Here is a 25,161-nt window from a genome sequence, read left to right on the forward strand (position 1 = left end):
ACGACTCTCCGGTGATTGCCTCTGCCTTCGACGGTGAGCTGCCCGAACGCCGCCCGTAACTCGCCCTGATTCCTGCGGGCTGCTCCCGGATTTTCGCGGGCGCTGGCCCGTGGTGAGGACGACTGTTGCCTGTGACTACATAACGGATACTTTTTTGTCTGCCTCCGGAACCCTGTTTGCCAGCGATATGGACCTTGATGCGCTTGCCCCTGGGTCCCGGTCCCAATACGGGTTGGACCTACCCGGCGGCCATCTTATCACGATGAAGTCTACCATCCTGTCCACCAGGTCACAGCAGGATCGGGAGTATGCGACTCTGGGGAGCGTAGCGGAGCGATCGCAGAGAGCTGTGCTGGGGTACTGTGACCTTCTCGAGGCTCTCGGTGCCCTTCATTCCACCTTGCTTCATGGCGTTTGGGTATTGGGGAGTAGGCTTGATGGTGTGGCATCAGCGTTGGGACAGTTGCGGCCTGCCGGTCCTCAGATACACAGGGACTTCCTGCACTGCACTCAGGACGACAATGTCGTGGCCACCCCTGTAACTAGTGACCAGCTGGAAACTCCGGACAGTCTACTATCGTGTGATCGGTTGGCTGTGGGTCTGATCTGTCCCGGAGGTATTGGACCTGAGTGGGGGGGGGGTGGCCTTGTCCGGTGCGCGGCCTCCGGCGACCCGGGGAAAACTCAAGCAACGGTTGTCTACTCTGGCTGATTCCGCCTTCCTGGACCTTGTGTGCAGTGCAGATCCTGGGGCAGCACTGGGAAAGACATTCCTCCATAATGCTGACTGGGTTGGTACTCAGAGACTTCCACCCCACCGGGGTGCGTCGCTTCCTGGCCTTTTTTGGACGCTCCTTTACCGTGTAGCATTGGACATGGCGCCGGGTCGCGGGGTATGCATGGGCGGATTTGCCAAGAGTGGCCAAGGATAAGAATGATCTTTCAGAGGTGGTCGGCTAATAGGCGGGCGGGCTCGGGGTTGCGTGCTCTCATGGTATAACTGTCGGTATAGTAGGTGCAAAATGCTCCCCATCTTTCTTTGACATGGTTGATTTTGTGTTGCTTACTGTTTGCTTTGGGGGAAACATAATGTGCGGGAGGGAGAAGCCGGGGGCATGTTTTGAAGGCCCTCCTCCAGTTTATTAATACTCTCTCTACCCCCCCGTCTGGTGGGGTCCTTTTCTTACTCCTTTTTCCCTGTTTCTTCTATATTTCGGGTCTGGTTCCAGGGCGACAGGCACACTGCTGGGGGGGGGTCCGTACTCATCTGCAGAGGTGCAGGGTGGGGGGTTGGGGGAGGGGATTCTTTAGTCTTTAATCTCCTTTTTCCATGGCCTCCTTTTTCTTCTCTGATTCTTCTTGTTTTTTCTTTTCTGGGATCAGCGTGGTACACCTCCTTTGTTGTGAATCGTTGCCTTTTCATGTGTGCCACTATTTCCGGGGTGTTCTCTGGGCTTTAGGGCAGGGGACTGCAGGCGCAACTGTGCATGATATTCTTCCCCATCCTGAATTTCCTGTGTCTGCGCCATTGATCCAATAGATTGCTGTTTATTGCTTACGTTTATTATTCTGCCTGCCTCTTATCGCTGTTGGGAAATTGTTCGGCACCTGATCCTTCTGTCTTTTTCCATTATAAAATGAAAACCCTTTTTCATCCTGGTGTCCTACCTGCGCTGTTCACTGGCCAGACTATATTAGCATGAAGATTCTGCTCCCCGAGGTGCTGCCTGTGTTAACATTTGATCTCTGTTGCTCTGACTGCTTAGCGGCCGGCCCCGGGGGGTTGTAGGCCCATACTTGTTATTGCTTGAAATGTAAATAAAGGTTTTTCAACAAAAAAAAAAAAACAAAAAAAAAAAAATCCAATTCAATGGTGAAGCCAGATTTGTAAAAGTTACTCTTTATTGTCTGAACTGTCATAAATGTGTGTGAAAAATGTGTGAAATGCCTCTGAGAAGAAAAAAGAGACTGACTTGAATGGGCAGAGATGACTCCTGTGAACACCATGGAACATGCAGGGTCAGGCTGCAGGCATCCGTTTTGACACTGCAGTGACAAATACTGCTTAACAGCCCTGTTGAGCCACATGTAAATCTTGGCCCATACTTGAGAGTATTCCAAGACAATTCTTGTGGATTCCCCGCCTGGTAGGTGAAGGGCCTTGCTTTTGTCCTACCAGACTTCTGCCTCTGGGTCTGTTGTCAGTAGAATGCCTCCCTCAAACTGGATTTTAGTGTGAGATGGGGAGGACACTAGGAGTTCCATAGTACGCTCGCCACACACACCCAGCCCATGATGAGCTCAAGTTGAGTGCGGCCGAAGACTTTCTCCATCCTTGATTTGCCCTGGTACATTGCATTTGTGCCTTGTAAGACAAACAGGAACTACTGAAAAGTGGGTATAGTTGGCCCAGGGAACCTTTACCCCATTGATGAGGGCATTCACAGGAGTCCCCTATCCACTTCAGAACACTTTTTGGACCTGTGGAGATTAGAAGAGGAATGGACCTGCTGTATGTAACCTATGAGGAGCCCTGAAGGACTGGACCTGCTCCCTCTTATGCCCAGGACAAAAAAGGTGGTCTCCAAGGGTCAGGTGGCTGACATCCTATGTCACTAGAGGGAGACAACAAGCTACAAAATCCTTTTCCTTGGAAGGATCTAGCTGATCAGTGCAACTGGACCTGGACTGAGCCATGCTATTCGCCTCTCCCTGACACACTGTGAGCATCTCTTGATGTCTTGGTGGCCTCCGAAGTGTACTCCTGTGATTGGTAGGGTCTCAGAGAAGTAAGTCAGAAGGTAAAATCTTTGTTGCAGGATGAACCTGGTTGAAGTATCCAACCCGCCCTCCTTTGTGGTGGGCTTCAAATTCCACATAGGTCTTGGTGTACAGTGACTGCTTTGTGCGTTTCAGAAGTATCTCCATCTAAAAAACTTTTTTAATTGATATCTCTGGTTCCACTCATTGGTTTTTTGTCATTTTGTTGTTATTTTGTTTATTAAATTCTACTCATTTTTTCTAATTAAGTTTGTGGTTTTTATTGGCTTGCATTTTGACATTATTACTGCTTTGGTACTGCATAAATACTTTACACATTGCCCAAAGTTAATCCTGTCTGCTCTATGCCAGGCGGTTGAGCTCAGGTTAAATTATTCACTTTGAGGGTTCACTCTGACAAGGGTTGTGATTAATCCTTGAAGTGGGTAGCTACTCATCCTAAATAACACACCAATTTCTCACAATCATGCAGTTAGAGGAAAGGTAGGTACCAGTTAGCAGCCTTGCAGGCATCTGAAATAGAAATGTCTCTAATGAAGATTCTGTGGACTAAATTAGAACCACTTTTAATGTCACCTACAACATGCTCCTCAGCCAAATGTTCAAAGAAACACATTCAGTGCAATATCTGTCTAGATACTGATACACCAAAGAAGTTTTGCCCATGCCCAGTATATTGCCTTTCTTAGAGGCTAGAGCCCTATTATAACTTTGGCGGTCTCAGAGCATGGCCGCTATGCTACCACCCCACTCCGAGACTGCCAAAGCAATTAAAGACCGCCTGCCAGAGTACTACTTATTTTTACTCTGGTGGTAGGTTCTATGGGGGTTCCACTGCTATGCCATTGAAAAAGGCACAGCGATGGGAGGGTCAATGCCAGTTCCTGCAAGGCATGGACTGTCAAGTCCATGCTCTGCATTAACTGGGGGTGCACGCAGACAGTGTGGCACAACATGTGCCCCACTGCACTCCCCCCCCCCATAGCACAGAGGCAACAGGGGGCCCTCACCACCACGCTATTCATGACGGTCGCACCGCCATGAAAAGTGTGGTGGTGAGGAAACTCCTACTATGCTTGGTGGTGCCACAGCGGATCCCTAGTTGCAGCAGGAGACCAACCGCCACAGTCCTAATGCAGTGGGCGAACCGCCAGTCTGGGTGGTCTGCCAACCGCCACCACGGGTTCCGCGGACCATTGGAATGCCAAACTCATAATAAAGGCCTTTGGGCCAGATGTATGACGGGAATTCGGCCCATTAGCGACTGCAAAATAGGTCTGCCCTATTTACAAAGATTGTTTTGTGGCCGCAATTACGGCTGCAAAACACTAACAGATTACCACCGATTTCAAATAGGAGGCAAGCCACTCTCAAATGGGAAAGGGTCCCCAAGGGATCCTTCCCCTTTGTTACTGGCATTAAAAATATTTTTTAAGAGCCGGCAGTGGTCCACTGCAAACAGTAACGTTTCATTTTTCTTTTTTAAATGCATCCCGTTTTCCTTTAAGGAACTGTGTTCAAGCAATTAATCTAACTCATCATACACATATAGAAGAAGACAGAAGTATTTTTAGAACAGGACTAGAAGCGAAAAGCAAACATAAATTTTTTTTATATTCCAATGATGTCACAAAATGAGTGAGCATAAATGATGCTCTACATAAATTATTTATAATAGGGCTATACTGTAAATTCTCACCATAATTTTCCAAATAAATAACCTAAAGAATAAGTTAATTACCTTCGGTAACGCTTTTTCTGGTGGATACAGTATCTGCCTGAGGATTCCTCACCTTTTGAATTACCTTTTGCGTCAGCATTTACCACAGAAACGTTTTTCCTAGCTCTCCTATGTTGACGAAGACGTCACAATGGCACAGCTCCGCTCGCGACTCCGTATGATGTCATTGGAGCCATAAGAAGACCTCGTCAGCGTGCTGAAGTCAGTTTCACCCATTTTTCCCGTGCCCTCAAGGTGAACGGACAGACTGACAATGTAATGCAAGTATACACAGTATACAATATATACACAAATACACACAATATATAGGTAGGCAAAGCTAAAAACCAAAGCATTTCCTAACGACAAACAGTATGGCAAGCAACTGATATAGGAAAACTACAATGTCAAACAATGAAATCTTTTTCGGTATACGTAGGTGGACAATAGGGAGGAAGGTGGGTCAGTGAGGATTCCACAGGCAGATACTGTATCCACCAGAGAAAGCGTTACCGAAGGTAAGTAACTTGCTTTTCTGATAGATACATCTGCATGTGGATTCCTCACCTTTTGAGTTGAATCCCACAGCAGTTCCGCTCCCGGAGGAAGGCGTCCATCCACTCATACCAGAAAGTCTTATAGCACAGACTGGGCAAAATGGCCACCCCTCCTCACCTCGAAATCCAAGCAATAATGCTTCCCAAAAGTGTGGAGGGAGGGCCATGTTGCAGCCTTACAAATGTCCACCACAGGGACACCTCTAGCCAAAGCAGATGTGGTAGACTTTGCTCTAGTAGAATGAGCTCTGATAACTTTAGGTGTTTCCTTCTTGGCCAGGGCATAGCATATCTTGATACAAAAGATAATCCACCAGGACAGCGTTCTCTTGTGGATGGCTTTGCCCTTCATCTTCCCCACATATCCAACGAAGAGCTGGTCGTCCAACCTCGAGTCCCTGGTTCTGTCCAGATAGAAGCTGACCGCCCTCCAAGGGTTCAGGCGGTGAAGTCTCTCCTCCTCCTTGGAAGGGTGGGGGGGAGGATAGTAGGTAGGCAATGTGACAGACTGTGCCAGGTGGAAAGGAGAAACCACCTTAGGCAGGAGAGCAGCCTTGGTCCTAAGAACCATCTTGTCTGCATGGATTGTAGTAAAAGAAGGCTTAGATCTAAGAGCCTGCAGCTCACTCACCCTCCTGGCGGAGGTGATAGCCAAGTGAAAAATATGCTTAAAAGAAAGCAGCCTCCAAGGGCAACTATGAAGAGGCTAAAAAGGAGACCCCATCAAAAATGTAAGTACTAAATTCAAATCCCACTGAGATATTAAGAAGGGAGTGAGAGGAAACCTATTGGTGAGGCCCTTAATGAACCTCATGACAATTTGGGACTTAAATAAAGATGGCTGGTCCGGCAAACAAAGGAATGCCAACAAGGCCAACAATTAGCCTTTAACCATCGCCACAGCACAACCTGGCAGGGCCATGGAAAGTGAAAAACCAAGCACATCTGATAAATAGGCCTTCAAAGGCTCAATGGATCTCTCTCCTCACCACTTCACAAACCTGGCCAATCTAGAGGAATAAACAGATTTGGTGGAGTGTCTCCTGGATGATAAAATAACATCCCCCACATCCGGTGGGAGAGAGAAAGAGCTCAGGTTGCCCAGTTCAATCTTCAGGCATGAAGGTGCAGGCTCTGGAGGTGGGGGTGTAGAACCTGCCCCTGCGACTTCGAGAGGAGGTCTGCCCTGAGAGGGAGATGGACCAGAGGGTACGATGAGAGGTAAAGAAGATGTGTGTACCACACCCTTCTTGGCCAATCCGGGGCGATCAATATAACTTGGGCCTGGTCTTGGCGAATCTTCCTCCTATGGAAGGGAACGCGTAAAGAAGCTGTGAGCCCCAGTCTAGTTGAAACGCTTCCCCCAATGCTCCCCGCATCGTATACTGGAGACTGCAGAACGACGGGCAGTGCGAGTTCTCATGAGTGGCAAACAGGTCCACCTGAGGAGACCCCTCAATAAAATCTAGGATTTGAACCCCTGACACCGTTCCTGCTCTGGAACCACCTCTATTGCACCTTTCTGCAGTAAGACAAGAACCTCGTGCTGCAAGAGCGGCAGATGGTTCTCTGAATTCTGGCGTGGTGGGTAAGGAGGTAGAAACTCTAGGAAAGAAAGGGCGTACCCATTTTCTACAAGATTCAAAACTCAAAGATCTGATGTAACAGATTTCCAATTTTGTAGAAAATGAGACACCCGGCCCCTTACAGGACCAACATGCTCTAAGATGGTGGATCTAGAGCTGCTCTCCTGTGGTAACAGTGGTAGGGACAGTGTAGGAGGAGGACTATTGCCTGGAGGCCTCCCGCAGGCATCCTCTTCCCTTTCCTCTATATGACTTGTACAGAGGGTTCTGCTGCTGTGGCTGTTGACGGCTTCGAAAGGAAGCCGCCTTCCCAAGACCTCGAAACCACTAGGCTGGGACTGCAGGCCCAAGGATCTTGCAGTAGCCCTAATGTCCTTGAAGTGTTGCTGAGCAGAATCCGCTTTCGTACTGAAAAGTCTGGACCAATCAAAAGGCAGATCAAGCAGAGTAGCCTGCACATTCAGAGAGAACCCCGAAGACCTGAGCCAGGCGTGCCTCCTGGTAGTCACAGAGGAGTCCATCACCCTGGCGAAAGAGTCCGCCGTATCCAGCCCTGACTGAATCACCTGACGGGCTGCAGCCCGTGTATCTGCTAACACATCCAAAAAGTGACCACGGTCATCATCAGGCAGTTTAGGAGCTACCTCTTTAGCGGAATCCATTAAGGCATGGATATACCTCCTCAACAAACACGTGGCATTAGTTGATTTTAAGGTCATGCTCGATGAATAGAAAACCTTCTTGGCAGACTGCTCCAGTTTCTTTGAGTCACTATCGTCCGGAGTGGTGGGAAACACCCAGCCAACTGTTTAGTAGAACAAGAAGCCTGAATCATCAGGCTCTCCAGCGACGGGTGGGCAGTAAGGAAAGCCAGATCACCCGGTGCAGGCTTATATCATCTCGCCACCTTCCTTGATACAGCAGGGGCAGATAAGGGCTTCTGCCACACCTCCAAAATTAAATCAGTTAAAGCCTCGGTGAAAGGCAGCAAAGGATCCACAACAGAAGAAGGGCAATGCAACCTCAGTCAGGATATTTGATTCGACCTCAGCCATGGGCAATTGTAAATCCAATAAGTCAGCAGCCTTCCTGATGATGGAATGGTAAGGAGCAACATTCTTTGAAGGCAAGGCTTTCAGGGAAGAAAGCTCCCACTACGGGTAGGTGTCCAAACCACTGGCCTCCTGAAGGCCCTCATAGTCATCCACGGAGTTGAAGATCTCCCCTCCTCAGCCTGATCCTGCTGGTACTCCTCCTCCGGCAGTCTCTGGGCCTCCCTCCTAGAGCGCAACTTCGGGATCGGCTTCGGTGGTGCCAGGCGTGGCGTCCGAGACATCGGCGCCGGCACTGAAGGAGGACCCTCCAAAGTGGTCAGCGGCACCGCTCAAAGCCGGGAAGGCATCCGTTCAACACCAGATGGTGCCAGAAACTGTGGTATCTGAGTCAAAATTCTCAGCGCCGGGAACTGCCATGATGGAGCTGTCAGCATGAAGGGCACGAAAGGAGCCTGGGCATATTGCTGGGGGATGCCCAAATTATAAGCAAGCGGACCTACAGGGCCAGACGGCGCACCAATAGGGTAAGTTGCCTTGGCAAACATGCCCAACATAGCATTTAGGAATGCGACGGATCCACCCCTGGCCCTGGAAAGGGTGGATAAGGATCCGGAACCACCGGGTCTGCCTCCGACCGAGACCGTGTGGCGAGTTGTGGCTGCAGCACTGAGGAAACCGGAGCCAGTACAGGCAAATCCACAGGAGAAGACTCCCTGGGCGCCGGTGACTCCCTGGGAGCCGGCAAATCTTTTGGCCTCGGAGAGTGGGTCGGAGTCGTCTGGGGGAAGGCGAAGGCGATGACGGGATGACATCTTTAGTATGATGCCGCTGAACAGGAGAAGCCGATCTCGAAGCCTTGCCCTTCGAAGATCGATGCCGATACCCATGTTGGCGCATCTTCTTATGTTTCCTCGACTTCGAAGTGTGCGAGGTTGACGACTTCGTCTTGGACCTCTTGCGACCCCCCTCTTCTCCTTTTTTGCCCGTGCCAAGAAAAGCTTTGCCTCTCGCACCTTCAGCGCCTTCGGATTTATCTTCCGACAGGATGAACATCCTTCGACATCATGATCCAAAGACAGGCATCAAAGACAATAGTCGTGGGGGTCTGTGATGGACTTATGGCCCCCACACTGCCTGCAAGGCTTGAATCCTGGCTTCTTCAGTGTAGCCATCGCACAGCTACACCAAGGGAGAAAGTAGAAAAAAAAAAGTAATAACAACGAAAAATGGAGAGTCCCAGAAAAACCATTACGCGTCGACGGCACGGAAAAAAGGGAACTGATGTCAGCAAGCCAACGAGGTCTTCTTATGGGTCCGATGATGTCATATGGAGTCACGAGCGGAGTTGTGCCATTGTGATGTCCTCGTCGATGTGGGAGAGCTAGGAAAAAGGTTTCTGTGGAAAATGCTGGCGCAAGGGGTATTTCAAAAGGTGAGGAATCCACAGGCAGACGTATCCATCAGAGATTAATTTTTGTGCTGCTTCCTTAAAGCTGCTTTGTGGCAAAATGGACATCATTCAGCCATGCCAAGGCATAGAAACAGCCTACCGCTGTCTATCATGTTGGCAGAGGAGAGAACGGGTCCTGTGTACCAGATCGGGCCATAGTTAGTATTGCGAAATACCTCTAGCTCATGAGCTGTAAAGGCCTCTACTACCATTACCTAATTTCTGAAGTGAATCTCACAAATCAAGTAGTCCTAAAAGTTAGAAGTACTAAAGGATATAAGTCAAAAAGATGAACAGGAGATTATAATTCAACTTCTGAATCCAGATAACTATCCATAAAAGAGGGAGTTAAACTGTTTCAAACCTCGTATAATAGTATTAACGACTCTGAGGACGCAAGCAATGCCTTGACAAAACTCTTCCTAATAATACCAGACATGTTATTGAAAGACTATTTATGGTACAATATTCAGGCCTAGGCGAGTGAAGCAATACTACTCACAAATCTAATCCTGTCAGAAAGAAAAGGACCCTAGTGCGATAAAACACCATTTTCATCCCATAGAAGTTGTGTGCTCTCTTGCCAACAGCTTTGCTAGAACTACTAAATTGGGTTGCTTCCATGGAAATAGACATCGTTTTTAAGCTGCGAAGCAATAAGCTGATGTGTTCTGTGGAAATCTCGTTTTTAAAAATGCAAGAATAAAACTACACTAAAATGGGGCACTGGCAATAAATACAATCATGGAAAACTGATTTTTGGTGAAAATGAGCAACACTTTAATATAGATGTTGGTAATAAAAACAACTGATGGAGTATAGTCTATGAAAGTCACAGTGAGCAAAGTCATCCACCAATATTACACAGGGTGAAAGAAAAAACGATAATTTTCCCGGCTTTAATACAGCCAGCTAACTCACAGTTCATGACTGCAGGTAGAAAAAGCAACGAATTGATGAAAATATATGGAATATGTTCAATAAAATCAATGTGCCTGTTATGGTCTATGTACCAGGGTCAGGGACCCTGTATGGTTGCTCATCTCTGTCTCTGTTGCTGGGTGACCTGCACATTCCACTGTCATCAATGACAGCATAAGTTGCTGGTGGACTGCAGGGGTTTGGAAGTGACAGTTGAAACAGAGCTGCTTCTGGGGTTGATGGTCTGTGTACTGCAGTTGAATAAATACTTGAAAATGGACTAAGTGAACATGTAGTGATTACAGCTTATCAGTACCTTAATTTTAGATCATGAAAAAACAGAAAAAGAATCACTGTGTACTTACAACACTACACTCCGCAAAGGACCGATGCATAGGGTGGCGGGACTAAACCAGTTGAAATGAGTACAAAGCCCAGAGGGAGTGGGTAGTGGCAAGTGGAAGGAAGGGGGGGAGAGTACATGAAGGACTATGGAAACAATTAAAAGATTAATTTTGTTCGCCCAATTCTTGAGTCAAACGCCTACTCATAAAAAAAAACGATCCACAGATTGCTAAAAGACATTACTCAAAATGGCAAAAATCTCCTCATTTAACTGCAGCAGAATTAAAATTGATGCCAGATAATGAGTATGTTACCGAGTTGCTAACCTTAACTTGTGCTTCCAATAAACTACTGCTTCAGAAGAGGCTCGGTTTAGAGAAAACTGTTCTCTTCTAATCCTAGTAGTGACAGTTTGTGGCCTGTGAGCAGTGTCACAGGCACACACACTCAGGTCACCTTCGACACACAATATCTTCACACTGATTATGAGGTGCTATGGATTAAGCATCTGTGGCCACAAAGGCAGGTATGAATTCTGTAAGCACAAATTGCATATTACATTTTACAAAATAGGGAATTTGTTACTGAGATGGCAGGTGGCAGCCTACAATGTGCAGAGGAGATTATGGGGCAACATCCTGATGCAAAATTACCATACACAAACACACACTCAATTATATTTGACCAGACCTCTGCTGCTTAATTTAACTGCCAAGAACAACAGTGATCACTAAAGACCAATGTCAGCTAAAGTGCACTACTTCAATAATTGAAGATTAAATCAATACGTGAAGGAAGAGAATACATATTTTATTGTGACTGTTTGCACCTAAACCTCACTTCTCTCCTATTATAACACCAAGTAACCACAGAGAAAGGTAATAAAGCAACAAATAGACTCCTTGCCATAGTCCAGTCACTCAACCTCCTTTCAGACTAATCTCCCAAAGTCAACCATCTTTACAAGGAATGGAAACCTTGTTTCAGATACAAGACTGCAACGTGCTGCAACCTTTAGCATAAAGTTGAGCCAAGATGCCTGCCACATAAAATACCTACAGTAAGTATTTAATGGGTCCAACAAACATACTTTCTTCTGAAAACATCAACCTTCACCACCAACCGGCCTAGTTCCACACAATCTTCAACATTCTACATGTCAACCGAGCAAAACCCCAAATGGTAGTGTTACCATCATCATAGGCTCCTCACTCTTCCAAAACATGCTTAACTTTATTACCTGCCCTCCTTCAAACATTTGTGTATGCAAAGATTCTGCTGAAGTTACAAATGATGCAGCATCCTTCTGGAAAACTGACCGATGAAGCCAAGTACATAGCACAACCTGATCTGTCATCTTCCTACACCATAGCAGTAGGAGACATAACTATATGGTGGGACCAACACAATACAATAGGAAACTCAGTCCTTATTTCAAACACAAGTTGATCATACATTTGGCCTCATCTCAGCACATTCTTGGAAGAAAGCTGTTGCCAATTCTGTCCCTATCACCTTGCTTGAAGACTCTGCCATCCGGGTAAACCTCAACTCTTTTATTCTATCTTCAGACTGTTAATTAAGTTAGTGCCCTGGAAACATCTAATCCTTCAAAACCTGATTATTACTTTAAGGCCCTACTCTCAAAAATATTAGCCACCCCCTTCCAATTGACTCATGTTATGCCTGGCTTGTATTTGGTGTTTTTGATCCACTCCAGCGACTCAAGACCATCACAACCGGCCACAAGTCTTCCTCAGTAAAATAATTACACCCTACAAAACAAAGTAACGCTGGGCTCTGACGAAATGAGGAGGGGCATATCCTCCCAAAGACATAAACACATACCTAAGCCATCTCCAATACTAATAGAAATGCCACATGTCAGCCAAAAAGGCTTTCTTTTTATCCAAGATATCTGAAGCAAACCCAACAAAACACTACAAGAGGCATACTGAATTTACTAAACATTTGTCCTCTAGCACAACATACATAATTATCATAAATCTAGGCAACAAATTTGCCCTCATACGTCAAATTAAAATCTCAACAATAAGGTTAAACGTCTTTAGCCACTCATTGTCTTCCACATTGTTGGAAATGGGGTTTCTAATTGGCTAGCGTATGCACCTAAGCCAGGCAAAACCCACCACTCTAGTCAGGGTAAGGGAGTTACACACTCAAGATAAGCCCTGCTCACCCCCTTGGTAGCTTGGCAGAGCAATCAGGAGCAATGTTTAAAGCGTTTGCACAACACACACACACCAATACCACAATAGATACACCACACCACGTGTGCACACGTCATAAAAACACCATCATTGTATGTAATATGCAGATCCTGAAATGATACTCCTTATCCTGTCATTACAGGGCATAAAACAACATACATCTTCACATCAGGGCATGAATATGAAGCAGTTTAGGACAAGTTACATAAATTACCCTATGTTACTAAAACATCATGAAAGACCACGTTACTGCACATATTCATGCAGACACATGATATTGTCCTCATTATCCTAACCAGTTTAGGATATAAAACGACCTATCCCAATATCAGGGTATAAAATGCTGCAGAAACATATGACAGTGCTGCTGCACTCTTTTTAAACGTTATACCGTAATCAACACATGGATACTTGTGGTGAATTATCACAGGGAATCTGGGGCCTCTGTCAAGGTTCTACTCCATCCTGACAATCAAGTAACGGTGCCCCAGGTATGTGAAATGGAGTGGTGGGGGAAAGGCACAAACTCAGCAGCAAGAGGCCTCGCTGCCATTCACTCCTAGTGTGCCCAAATGCAGCTTCCCACAAGCGTGCGGTGCAGCTGTTCAACAGACCGTATTTTTTGGCCTTAGAGAAGAGGGGGCAATGTAGTGGTGGAAAAGACTTGGCCATGCGCCGGCACCCTCAGGCCACCATGGAGTGGAGATCTCTATGCTTGGCCGAGCTCCTCCCTATGGGAGTACACAGCTGTCCGCAAAGGAAGCGCTGGACAACCCTACAACTCCTCCGGGGCCGATTTGGGTTCCTCTGCCCAGTATGCGGCCAACTGGGTTATGGTGACCTCGTGCCTCCACTACGGCAGCTTCCCCGCAGGAGGGACCCTGCTGTATGGGGATTTTAGACAGCCAGTCACAGGTTCGGCAACAGAAGCATTGGGGCAACTGGGTATTCCTTTCTTCCCCAGGCACTGCATGTCACACTCCCCCTTTCGGACAGAAGGAGGAGGGGTGCAGTCAAAGTAAGTACCAGGATGCTCTCGGGGAGCAAGTAACAGCGCTCACCTCGCGCTAACTTTACCAAGAAACACAGGAGCAATACACAGCGCTCCAGGTATCCTACCAGCACAGAATGAGGGAAACACAAGAGCCTACATCAGCGCTCACCACACACTGTACTACCAGGGACAAGGGACATACCAGCACACCTTGGAGAATAATCAAGGGCACAAGCAGGGAGTAGGTAGGCAGACCAGCACATCAGTTTTCTTTGCAGGCAAAAGGCAGTCCTTCCAGCAGGTCAGCACCACAAAGCAAAGTGCAAGTGGTGGTTTTCCTGGCAGCACAGCAATCCTCTGGTGCAGTATGTACAGCCAGCAGCGTCTGGTTACAAGTTGCAAGCAGTGTCTAAAAACATGGGGTCAGAACCCTGTCCTTATACTTAAAATGTCTTTGATCTGGAAGTAACTTCAAACAAACTTTAGAAGTGCGCAACACCTCACTTCAATCCCAGCCCTGGCTCCAGACACACTACAGGGGGGAGACAGCATTGTGAACGGCAGGTGCAGCCCAATTCAGGTGCAGGTGAAAACTCATCCCACCACTCTAGCTCAGAAAGACCCATCAGGATATGGGAGGCACACCTCAGCTCCTTTTGTAACTGTCTAGAGTGAATGCAAAAACAGGCCCCTGTCAGTCTAAACCAGATGTTGATCGGAGTCAGGCTGAAATGAACAAAGAGTCATAAGCACATATAAATGCCCACTTCTAAAGGTGGCATTTCTAAAATAATAATACAAAATCTGCTTTCATCAATACGCATAATTTATAACCACTATTCCAAATACCAACCATGGAAAGGCTACTCCTTTCAGATCAGAAATTACCATTGAAAAACATAATGAGGGAATTCCCAATGGAAACCTATGAGAGGAGCATCCTCACAGTAATGAGAAACCAAATAGGCTGTTTGTCACTACCAAGACATGACACACAACAAAGGCACATGTCCTACCTTTTACCTACACAGCACCCTGCCTATAGGGCTACCTAGGGCCTACCTTCGGGGTGACCTATATGTAGTAAAAGGGGGGTTTCAGGCTTGGCAAGTAACTTTAACTGCCAAGTTATTGTGGCAGTAAACTGCGCATGCAGGCCCTACAGTGGCAGAGGACTGAGACAGGGTTTGAAAGGCTACTTCTGTGTGTGGCGTAAGCAGCGCTGCAGGCCCACTAATAGCATTACATTTACAGGCCCTGGGTATGTAGGATACCACTGTAAAAGGTACTTAGAGGTACTTTAAATATTCTAAACAGGTGTAGACCAATCATATAACGTTTTACAGGAGAGAGCACATTCACTTTAGAGCTGAACAGCAGTAGTAAAGTGTCCAGAGTCCTAAAGGCAAAAAAAACAGGTCAGAAAAAATAAAGGAGGAAGGCAAAATGTTTGGAAACAACCCTGCACAAAGTGCCAGGTCAAACATTCACTAAGCCTCCCATATTGTACCACAAGGCTCTGCACAACTTTTCGACCTCCAGCCATTCTTTCCTTTGGTAATCAAATAATTTGAAACTTTGTCCATTACATACAGGACCTCTGGATGACTTTTACAATTCTTGTTGAAAAATAATCTTCAGAATCCTGTATTTTGAGCTCTACCACTGACTTTTAGACATTTTGAAACCTCTTGGTGTCTTTCAAACCATCCTGACAGTGGTGGTTCCTATTCTCACCCTGAAGGCAACTCAGCTTGACAATATGGACCTTGCTAAACTACTCAAACAGCCTGCTTCATGCATCGACATTACCACATGCAAAGCATCCTAATCTTTGACCCAACTAAGGTAGACTTCCTCCTTTGGCAAGGCTCCTGGCCTATTCCACTTCCCTTGCCAGACTATCTATTGATAGTACCTGACTTAGATGGTATCAGCACCCTGATGTTTCTAAACCCTACAACAAAACCAATGGCTATTTTTTGCTGGACTGTGCTTTAATTGCAGTAGTTCTAAAGAGGGCATCTTTATACTAGCTATGCTTGTTCCTCAAACTTAGATTCCAAAGGATCACACATCCCTTATCATTGGAGGTCATTTGTTCCATCAGATTTTGTTTTGACATATACACAGATACCACCAGATTCTCTATGACTAGACAGGAAACAGCCTTGAAGAGGTCCCAGTTGGGGCCTGTCCTTGGGCAGTTAATAATTGGGTGGCATGGCAACAGGTTTAAACTGAGCCCCTACACAACAAAGAAGCCATCCCCACAATGAATCACATCTCTGAAGTGAACACCTGTGACGTCAATTTATGGGCATCTGTGTCACATCAGTCAAGTCTGTGAATGATCTCTCTGTCACACCCTCATTGAGCAAATGCCCTTGAAAAGATACCACCTTATCAGGAGTAAAAAGTGAAGGCATAAAAACTTCCTTGCTGGATGAAGACTTCAGAGGGTTGAGGAAAACCAGGAGTCCGAAATTTGATAGTGGACTCAGTCACTTTCAACCAAATGTAAGTCAGATCTTTTAGTCTGTCTTATTGAGCCTGCTTCTGATGCCGAAGTCTTGAATTCTTTCAGACTAATTACTTAAGAAGTCAAGAGGAGTTTATTCGTGGAAAATAAAAATGCCACGTCAAGAAGCAGGGATGGTTCGACTCTAAATGTACAAAAGCCCATACAGATCTGAAAGTAGCCCTGCATAAACCAGACAGAAAACATTTGGAAATTAAAATGGCCAGAAGGGCATGCAGATGTCCGTTAAAAGAACGTAAGGATGCCCTGAGAGATGAATCATGGCGGCCCAGCATGAAGCCTCTTTACTTAGAAGCAATACAAGCTTTTGGAAGGCAGTCCTCGCGCCTTTTCTGGCACCGAGGTATTTACCATCAATAGAGTTTACCATTAGTGAGGACCAATGGGTGGATCACTTCACTGCACTGTACAATGACGAAGAGTAGGCAGTATTTTCGGCTGCATCGAGACACCCCCCAAGAGTTAGAACGACCTAATCTCTTTCCATTAGATGTTCACCTTACATTAGATGACGTGACCTGTGCTATAAACGCTAGTGGAGGAGGTAAAGTTCCTGGTCCGGATGGAGCTCCCATCGATCTGTAAAAATCAAATCTATCTCTTTGGGTCCCTTTACCAACCCAGGTTTTGATAGCATGCCACCATGATGGCTTCATTCTATCCTGGTCTGAATCGATCTTGGTCCCAATTTTTAAAAAAGGGCTACCGCAATAGCCCTACATGCTATCGACCAATTTCTCTTTTAGATTCCCTTCTCAAAGTAACAGGCCATGTTATATTCAATAGAACGCAGTCATGGGCAGAAGACGCTGGCGTGATTTCTGAGCTACAATATGGCTTCCGCCAGTGCTTAGGCATGATATAACAGGGTCTAAACCTACATTTATTGACGGGTAAATACACGCGGGCCAAGCATGGGAAGTTATTCTTGGCCTCATGGACCTTAGCTCCGCGTTTGACAATTAGACATGACAAACTCTGGAGCATTCTTGAGGATATGGGAGTGGAAATACCACTCATAAACTTCATGAGGCAGCTATACCAAGACACTTATTCTATGGTCCGTAATGGAACCATGGGAGAGTGCACTGTTAAATTTCCAATAAGTAAAGGGGTGAGACAAAGATGTGTCCTTGCTCCTTTTCTTTTTACCTTATATTTCAATGGTCTCAGCCAAGTTTTAGTCAGCCAATGCCAGAATTTGCCACTCATTGATAAGCACCCAATTCCTGCATTATTGTATGCAGATGACGCTGTTTTAATGTCACATACCCAATTAGGGTTACAAAGAGTAGCGACCGGTTTTGCTACATTTATGAAAAATTTGGGTCTGCAAGTAAACACATCAAAAACGTTTATTATGAAATGTGGAACAGTGTTAAATGCTGCAACATTTTTATTAATAATATCAAGATTGAGTGCATTAGCAGATTTCCCTACCTGGGTATTCATTTTGATCAGAGAGGGACCTGGACACATGCTGTTTCATTTAGGAAAATGCTATTTTCTAAATTTACAAAGCTAAGTGTGTCTCAACTGCCATGAACGGTGCGGGCATCTGGGGCTATGCTGACTCCCAGCCCCTGCAATTAATTGAGAATGTCTTTGTGAGATATGTATTGGCAGTCCCCAATAACACTGCTACCTAAATTTTCCATGCAGAGCTTGGGATACCATACATATCTGACTTAATTAAGATTCAACCGATTCTATTATGGCACAAAATATAGCCAACAGCACACACCAGTCTCAACCGGGATATTATAAACAACTGTTTGAAGCTCTATATGGTATCCTGTATTCCCTGGTTAAACTATATTAAAATTTTAAGTCAGATATCTGGCATCCCGAATACTTTGCTAATCCGGATAGCATTATATTAATCTCAAGAAAAACCCTGAAAGCAGACTGCCTAACGCACCTAGAGACAATCCGACTTGAAAAATAAATAGTCAAGCCCATGGTCCTGGATAGTCAATTGTTAATGTCACGTTGTGGCATGCAGCCATATCTCGTGTATGTAACAGGGGCGTACGACAGGATGTTGCTGACCCGTTTTCGCCTGGGGATTTTTCATAGACTTACAAGTTTCCCAGTCATGCATATGCCCATGCGGAGATTTGTCTCAACAGTCTACAATGCACATTCTTCTTTTTTACTAATTTTATTCTGTTCCTAGAAAAAGATGGATTGTTCCTATTCTAAAGATTTTAGGCTTGAGACAATATCACCCCCCCCCCCCATTTTTAACGTTATTAAAATAAACATTGCCCATGCAAGCACAAATCAATGTAGTCTTCCTTACCTGGCAAAACATTAATACAGCGTGTCCTTAAAAATTCAAAACTGCCCCAATTTAAAAAGCAGCTGCAAACCTTCAGACAGGTGATTGCCATTTTTGAGCTAGAGGAGCAAGGGGCAGCAGCTAGGAGCCTAGGAGTATGAGGGAACACAGCCAAAGGCTAGTGAAATTCTCAGCCTGCAGCTACTGGCTGGTTGTATGATGGAACAATGGCTCCCTAAACCACGAATGCCTTAACAATATGGTCTTAACAACTACTGCATCTTTACCACGCATGTCTTAACAACTAACTTTGTTGTAAAAGGTATACAAGTGGTAAAGGCCCCCAAGCCCTGAAAACTGCCCCTACCTCAGACCCCTGCACTGAGCCCTAAAACCAGCCCCCAACCCTAAAAACTACCCCTACTCCTCCCAACCCTAGCCCTACTTACCAAGGCGTGTTCCGGTGCTTCCTGTCCCAATCGTCCCTGTTCCCCTCCTTGTCCATCCGCTCTGCATTTAGGGCGCGGCCTGCCTTAACCATGCATATGCTTGGTTAAGGCAAGCATTGATCTACCTGCATTTAAATGGCAGTCGTGGTTAAGCCCACATTGTAAATGCTATTTCCCCTACTGGCTTCATGTGGCATCTTCTAAGCCCCAAGAACCGCGGGACCATGCAAGGTACCACAGTTCTCAGGCATGCGGGAAGTTGAGACGTCGTAACCACAACAGTTGGCAGTCTAACAGCAGTTTGTGGCCTGTTGTGGGATAGTCATACTTTTCAGTGCATTGGTAATATGAATAGACCCCAGAAAAGACATACTTAACTCTGAGACTTGCTATCAGCAGTAGCAAAATAAAAAAATGCCCATCTCAAGTAATTTTGTTCCAGCATTCTGAGAACACTAACTTGCAGTGTAATGAAAAGAATTAAGACCATGTAATGAATTAAACATATAAACAAATTAAAGCATTCATTCAAATATTTTACACACATTTAACAATGTGAATGAATGTGTAGCAGTGTATGAACCATGGTTTAGAGTGAGATTCACAAATTAATCCCACCTTTACATGTGGTCTATTTATCGAGTTTAAAATTACTGCAAACGTCGTGTGGTAGAGGTGGTAACAATTATTCTCAACAGATCAAATAAGCAAAACTCATAAAAAAGGACATGACGCTAAGGTTAAAAAAGGAGGAAAGAGTCAACATTTTAGGACCATGCGTGTTGTTTATAAGTCCTCAAACTTAGAACATACAAATACTTACTTGCAACAAATAAAAACAAATCAAAAATTAGTAAGTGGTTTGTTGTTTCATGGTCTCTGGTGAATTCAGAAATGTAAAAATTACGATAATTATTCAATCAATCAATCAATCAATGAAAACTTTATTCGGATCATTACAATCCATAAAAGTACAGAAGAAAAACAAAACATTTATAAAATCATACAATTAAACAATAAAAATGCTGTTTTGCACATGAGGAGTAAACCATATTACTTTAGGACATTGTTAAGCGGGCACGAACCACAGTTTTTAGAAAAGAGCTCACGCGAAAGACAAGTTCATCGTCATCCAGGGACAAAATCACTGAAAATGCAAGTTCCAGGCTAAGAGGTTTTAGTTTTTTAAAATACGGGGATAAAAAACATTTAATGTACTTCATGTAATACGATAATTATTATGAAATCCCAGCACATTTCAAATTGTATTTCATTAAGCTATTAAACATAAACAATGCAGGTGGAACAATTGAAACTCTCAATATTTTAGGATGATGCAACATGTATTGTTTATTTAATATGTGTTTGTTTCTATGCTAAACAAAGTGTCCTCTTGTGATGAAAGTAAGTATTGAAGTAAGTAAATAAATCACCAATGGCAAACATACCCAAACTGGACTGACTCTCATACCGTCCTTCAGTCACAGTGCTCAGGAAGTGATCATCTGTAAGTTTCATTGGCTTGCCCGTCACTACATTCTGCACAAAAAAATATTCATAGGTGAAATATGAATTGAACAACCCTGACACAACTTCAAGTTCAAGAGTTGAGATAAATCTGATTAATATTTATTGTATGAGTTTTATCATGCCTTACTCAACACGTGAAACCTTTCAGCAACTGTAAAGTGCCTCCAGTGGAAAAAAGTGCAAACAATCAAGAACATTTATAATAAAAGACACAGAAAAGATGGTAAATAACGTGCATTGTATAACAATGCATTGCCGGCTATCTTTCTCACTCCAAAAGCTTTCAAATACTTGCATGCATTTGGAGGATCCCCGGGCACTTGTGAAGTGTAAAATTTTTAGGTCTCACGCCCAGCGTTGCAGTGCGTAGCACTGCTTGCGCAGCGAGAGACCTCTTGTAGGGGGTTTAGAAACTGACCTAGGAATCGCACACGCTCGTGCGTGTGCTTTTCCTTTTGGCACAGGCTATTGGCCTTTGCGTGCATCTTTTTATTAAAGACAGCATGCAATTGGCCAAAGGCAGGTGCATTGCTCTGCCCATGGCCTATTGGTGTCTCTTACGAGCACCGCTGCCATGTGGTTTCAATTATCGTGCCAAGACACAGGCTCAATAATTGAAAGCACATGTCTCGCAGTGGCGCGCGCGCACCACTCGCGGGCATGTTTGTTTTGGATCCATTTCATTTTTTACGTTTCGGCGTCAAGCTGGAGGCCTCTGGTGCCTTCTACTCGGTGCATTGGTGTCCCTAAACCCTGCCATCTCTTACGAGTCATCCTGGTTCCGTAGTGCTATCGGTCCAGCCTTGTGTTTCGCACCCTGTCTTCTCACGTGCTCCCACAATCTTGCTCAGTGTGTGCCCCGTTCTGCTCCCTCTTCATCCTGTGACCTGTCCTGCCCTCTCTTTGGTGTCCTCTTCTGCCCTGGTAATTACCTGCACAACCCGGGTGCATCCATCACCGTGCATCCTTTGTTCTGCTCTTACAAACACCATGCTGTACCCAAGCTTTTCCTCTAAGGTATGTTCTAGCCGGTACCCTGCCTTTGCATGATACACGTTCCTGTCCACGTGAATGCTTATCCAGTTCTGTCCCTTTTACGCCTTGCCCTTTACTGTATCTATGTGTGCCTTTGTAACCTCGACGCCCTACCTGGCTTATGCGTTATGCCCAGAACTGCTGCTTCACCTTTTCCACCCCTAAACCCCGCTTGTCTCCTTCAGCACCCAATTATGTACAGTTCTGTTCCCGGAGGGAGCGTTGCCACCCTCCAGTTCTGTGTCCCATTCCTTCTCGTGTTCTGCTTGCCTCGTTCTACCAAGTCCCGTCGCCCACCCCGACAGCTCGTGGGCTGCGCCCTGTCACCAGTCACAGTTTGGTTATTCGGCCTTGCCCCCGACCGTCGATTTGTCTCCTTCGACATTGCCTCCTCCTGTTGGTACAGGGCCTGCAGCTCCATTCGTGCTTGCACTGCTGAAGCCAATGTTTTTATCTGTCCTCTGAGTGTCGCGCCACTAATGTCCCTTTTTGTGAGGGAAGCTTTTCCAGTTGATGTCCAGTTTGCGCTTGTTTTGTATGTATGGAAAAGAAACTTGCACTACTGATCACCACGATGTTCTTGTTCTGTGAGTAGGAGTGAATGTATGCCTACGAGAATGGCTAAGAATGGGCAAATGCAATTCGGTCAAGAGAGGGGAATGGCAAACGTCTTTGAGGAGGGGTGAATGTCATGCCTATCAAGTTGGTGACTGTCAGTCGGTAATGTTGGATGAATTTCAGTAAGTCGGGATGGGTCAGTTTTGAAAAATTAAGGACGCGTGAGTGTTGTGTCGGGTTGACTGAACGTTCAGGAGGTGGTTGTCAGCCTGTTCTGTCAGGATGGGTGACTTTGATCCTGTCAGCATATGGGAATAAAGCAAACCTAAATAGAGGTAAACAACATTATGTGAAGAGGGGTGAATCGGAGTGGATGGTGGCCAAAATGAGTGTTTGAAGGATAAATATTAGCCTGTCAGGATGAGTAAATATAAGCATGTCAGCAACAATAAATCTCGACTGCCAGAAGGGGGGTATGCAGGTATGTCTACAGGGCTGAATATCAGGATTGAAAAACAGCAGTCTGCGACGATGGGCGCAGGGCAGAAGGAGTAAAAGGCAGTCCAAGACTCATTAATGTCAGTCTGCCCTGATTGGTGAATTTCAGGATTGTGAATGCCTGTTACAGTAGGGATTGACAACGAGGGGTGAATTTCAGTCTGATAGGCGGAGTCAGATATCAGGCATCTTTTATCCTTATGCCCATCCCCTGAATATTCCCCTTGGATACAACTGATCTCTGCAGATCAGCCAAGAGGCTTGCACGACTAGCCTATAAAATCAAGTCATGTCTTATTCTAGGTTGAGGACAGCGGTTGGCGTGTTAGGCTTCCAAAATAGGGTGTGGCATGCACATTCTAGTATTACAAACTAATCTATGAGACTAAAGAAACGTGAGACAGACTCAGTTAAAACAAGCATTTGCAATGCAATAGGTCTCGCATTTACGCGAGTTTGAGCTATTGACATTGCAAAAAATAATGCCTTTTATTTTTGTTTTAAAAACATATGTAAAAGGCATTGTTATTCACATTGCCAATAGCTGAAACTCTTGTAACTGCAAGAAAATGCTCCGCTTTAAGATAGAAGCTCTGTGCCTTAAAAACCAATCACAGTTATGAGAAAGGAATGAGTGGCTTAAAGCTGTAGTACCTGGCAGCCATTTGGGTAAACCTTTTAGCCATGAAAGTAAACCTACAACCATCTTTAAAAAAGCAGACAGGCTGAATTAGATGCATTGTGAATTTGACAAATGTACATTTGAGACATACACTACTGTTGAGTTAAAGTAGTCTTTTCTTTCCCATCATGAAAAAAACACTAAAATTCATAATCTGTGCAAGAAAAGAAGGTAACAGGGAAACAGCAAGACACTGAGAAACGTAATTACTTGCACTAAGGAAGCTAATAACTGTTGAAAGATAACCCTCCACTTAGCTAAAGAATTAGTGTAAAAAAAATAAAATCAACGACAAAGTGTGAATGAACTTTGTGTGGTGGAACTACCCTTGTTCACAAAAGTGATACTTCACTTCAGTGGTGATAGCGTACCTTTTGCCTCTTGCTTACCTTTTGTCTCTTGTAGAGCATGTTTTTAGGAGATGGGCCACAGAACAATTAGCCTTTTGTTAACAATCATTTATACATATCACAATCCACACGTACACCAGCTGCTTACAAATATCTTGGCTTTGAAGAGGATACCACATACTTTGATTTGTTGCCACCATTACACAACATCTATGCGAGGGTAAGTAAAAGTGCTCGACGTTATAGAAGGTATGTCTAAATAGGAATAGTAGTGAAATCAATTTCTCAGATGCGTCCTGTACCTTTAAGTGAGAAAGTAATCCAATAAAAGGTTTCCAATTGGAAAAGGAATCGCAAGATTACCTCTGTGACTAAAATAAACTTATGATGAAGAAATCACACTACAATGGCTGCGAACATTAAATATATCACAAAAGACATATCGTGTTTTTCTATGTCTACCAAAAACGTAAAAAATCAGTTCTGGAAAATCGTCCCACGTTTGTTTCAATGTATAACTTTTTTGTTTTCTTTGAGCATTCTTTTTTTATTTTTTTATTTATCAGCATTCAGAGAGATATTACACTTAAATACATATAAGAAGTCTTCTTTACAATGTGTCAAAGCTTGCTAATTAATCCAAATGAATAATGAAAGTAACAGAAAAGCAATAATATAGCCAAAACATTTATAGAAGCACATAAAAAAAAAAATAATAATAATAATCTTTCATACTTTACCCTTACCCTTTTAACCATTTTGTTACGGGAGCCCATCATTTAGTGCCCCATTTTCTAACCTGATATCCCTTACATGTGTACAGAGCCTGTTCAAGATTATAGACCGCTATAAAGCGAGCCAGAAGTTCATGAAAAGATGGGGGCAGTGTATCCTTCCACCTGGTAGCAATAAGTAATCTAATTATGGTAACCGAGATGAATATGATGCTGGTCTGAGCTCGATCTAGTTCTAGCTTGCTATCATACCCAATCAGCATGAGCGTAGGGGTTAATTCGACAGTTTTACCAAGGATCCTTGCCCAAAACTTTACCAATTCAGTTTTTATCAGATCCAGTTATACGCACCCATAAAACATATGGATGTCCTCTGCTGGTCCTACCCCACATCTAGGGCATTTGTCGTCCTCCCTTTTTCCCCATTGAAATAGTTTAGCTAGAGTAAAATATAGGTTATAGATCGTCTTGTAATGTTGTGATTTTAAATTAGCTGATAGGAGCATTTTTTTCCCTAATTGTAATGTCATATCAATGTCAATATCTTCATCCTCTAGTTTGTTGTCCCATTTTCTTTCAGGTTTGTCTATATCATCTTGAACTTGCTCCATCAAGCTATAGGTGTTTAATTTTACAAGCAGATTTCACCATGGTTTCAAACAGTGCGATTTTAGCATTAGATATCGTCGGTCTCAATTTACCAACCACCCCCTTAATTTGTAAGTATTTAAGGTAATGTCCGTCCGAGATTCCAACTTGTTCGTTTAGCTGAATATCCCCCAACGTCCGTAATCCTAGTTGTTCCCACTGTTTAGCTATTGCATCATAATACACAGGGGAAGACAAAATTGACTTCCAG

At 44.6% G+C, this 25,161-nt stretch overlaps 1 protein-coding gene across 1 annotated transcript in view; it reads right to left on the reverse strand.

Moving 5' to 3' along the window:
- The window catches only part of DZANK1 (double zinc ribbon and ankyrin repeat domains 1), a 1,028,117-nt gene that overhangs the window by 209,444 nt on the left and 793,512 nt on the right, over positions 1 to 25,161 (reverse strand). The window contains exon 16 of the mRNA XM_085611767.1: positions 20,364 to 20,454. Within this exon, the coding sequence (XP_085467893.1) occupies positions 20,364 to 20,454 (91 nt within the window). The remainder of the gene's footprint in view (positions 1 to 20,363; positions 20,455 to 25,161) is intronic.

This window comes from Triturus cristatus, chromosome 6, assembly GCF_964204655.1.
Source record: "Triturus cristatus chromosome 6, aTriCri1.1, whole genome shotgun sequence".
In the NCBI taxonomy this organism is placed as follows: Eukaryota; Metazoa; Chordata; class Amphibia; order Caudata; family Salamandridae; genus Triturus; species Triturus cristatus.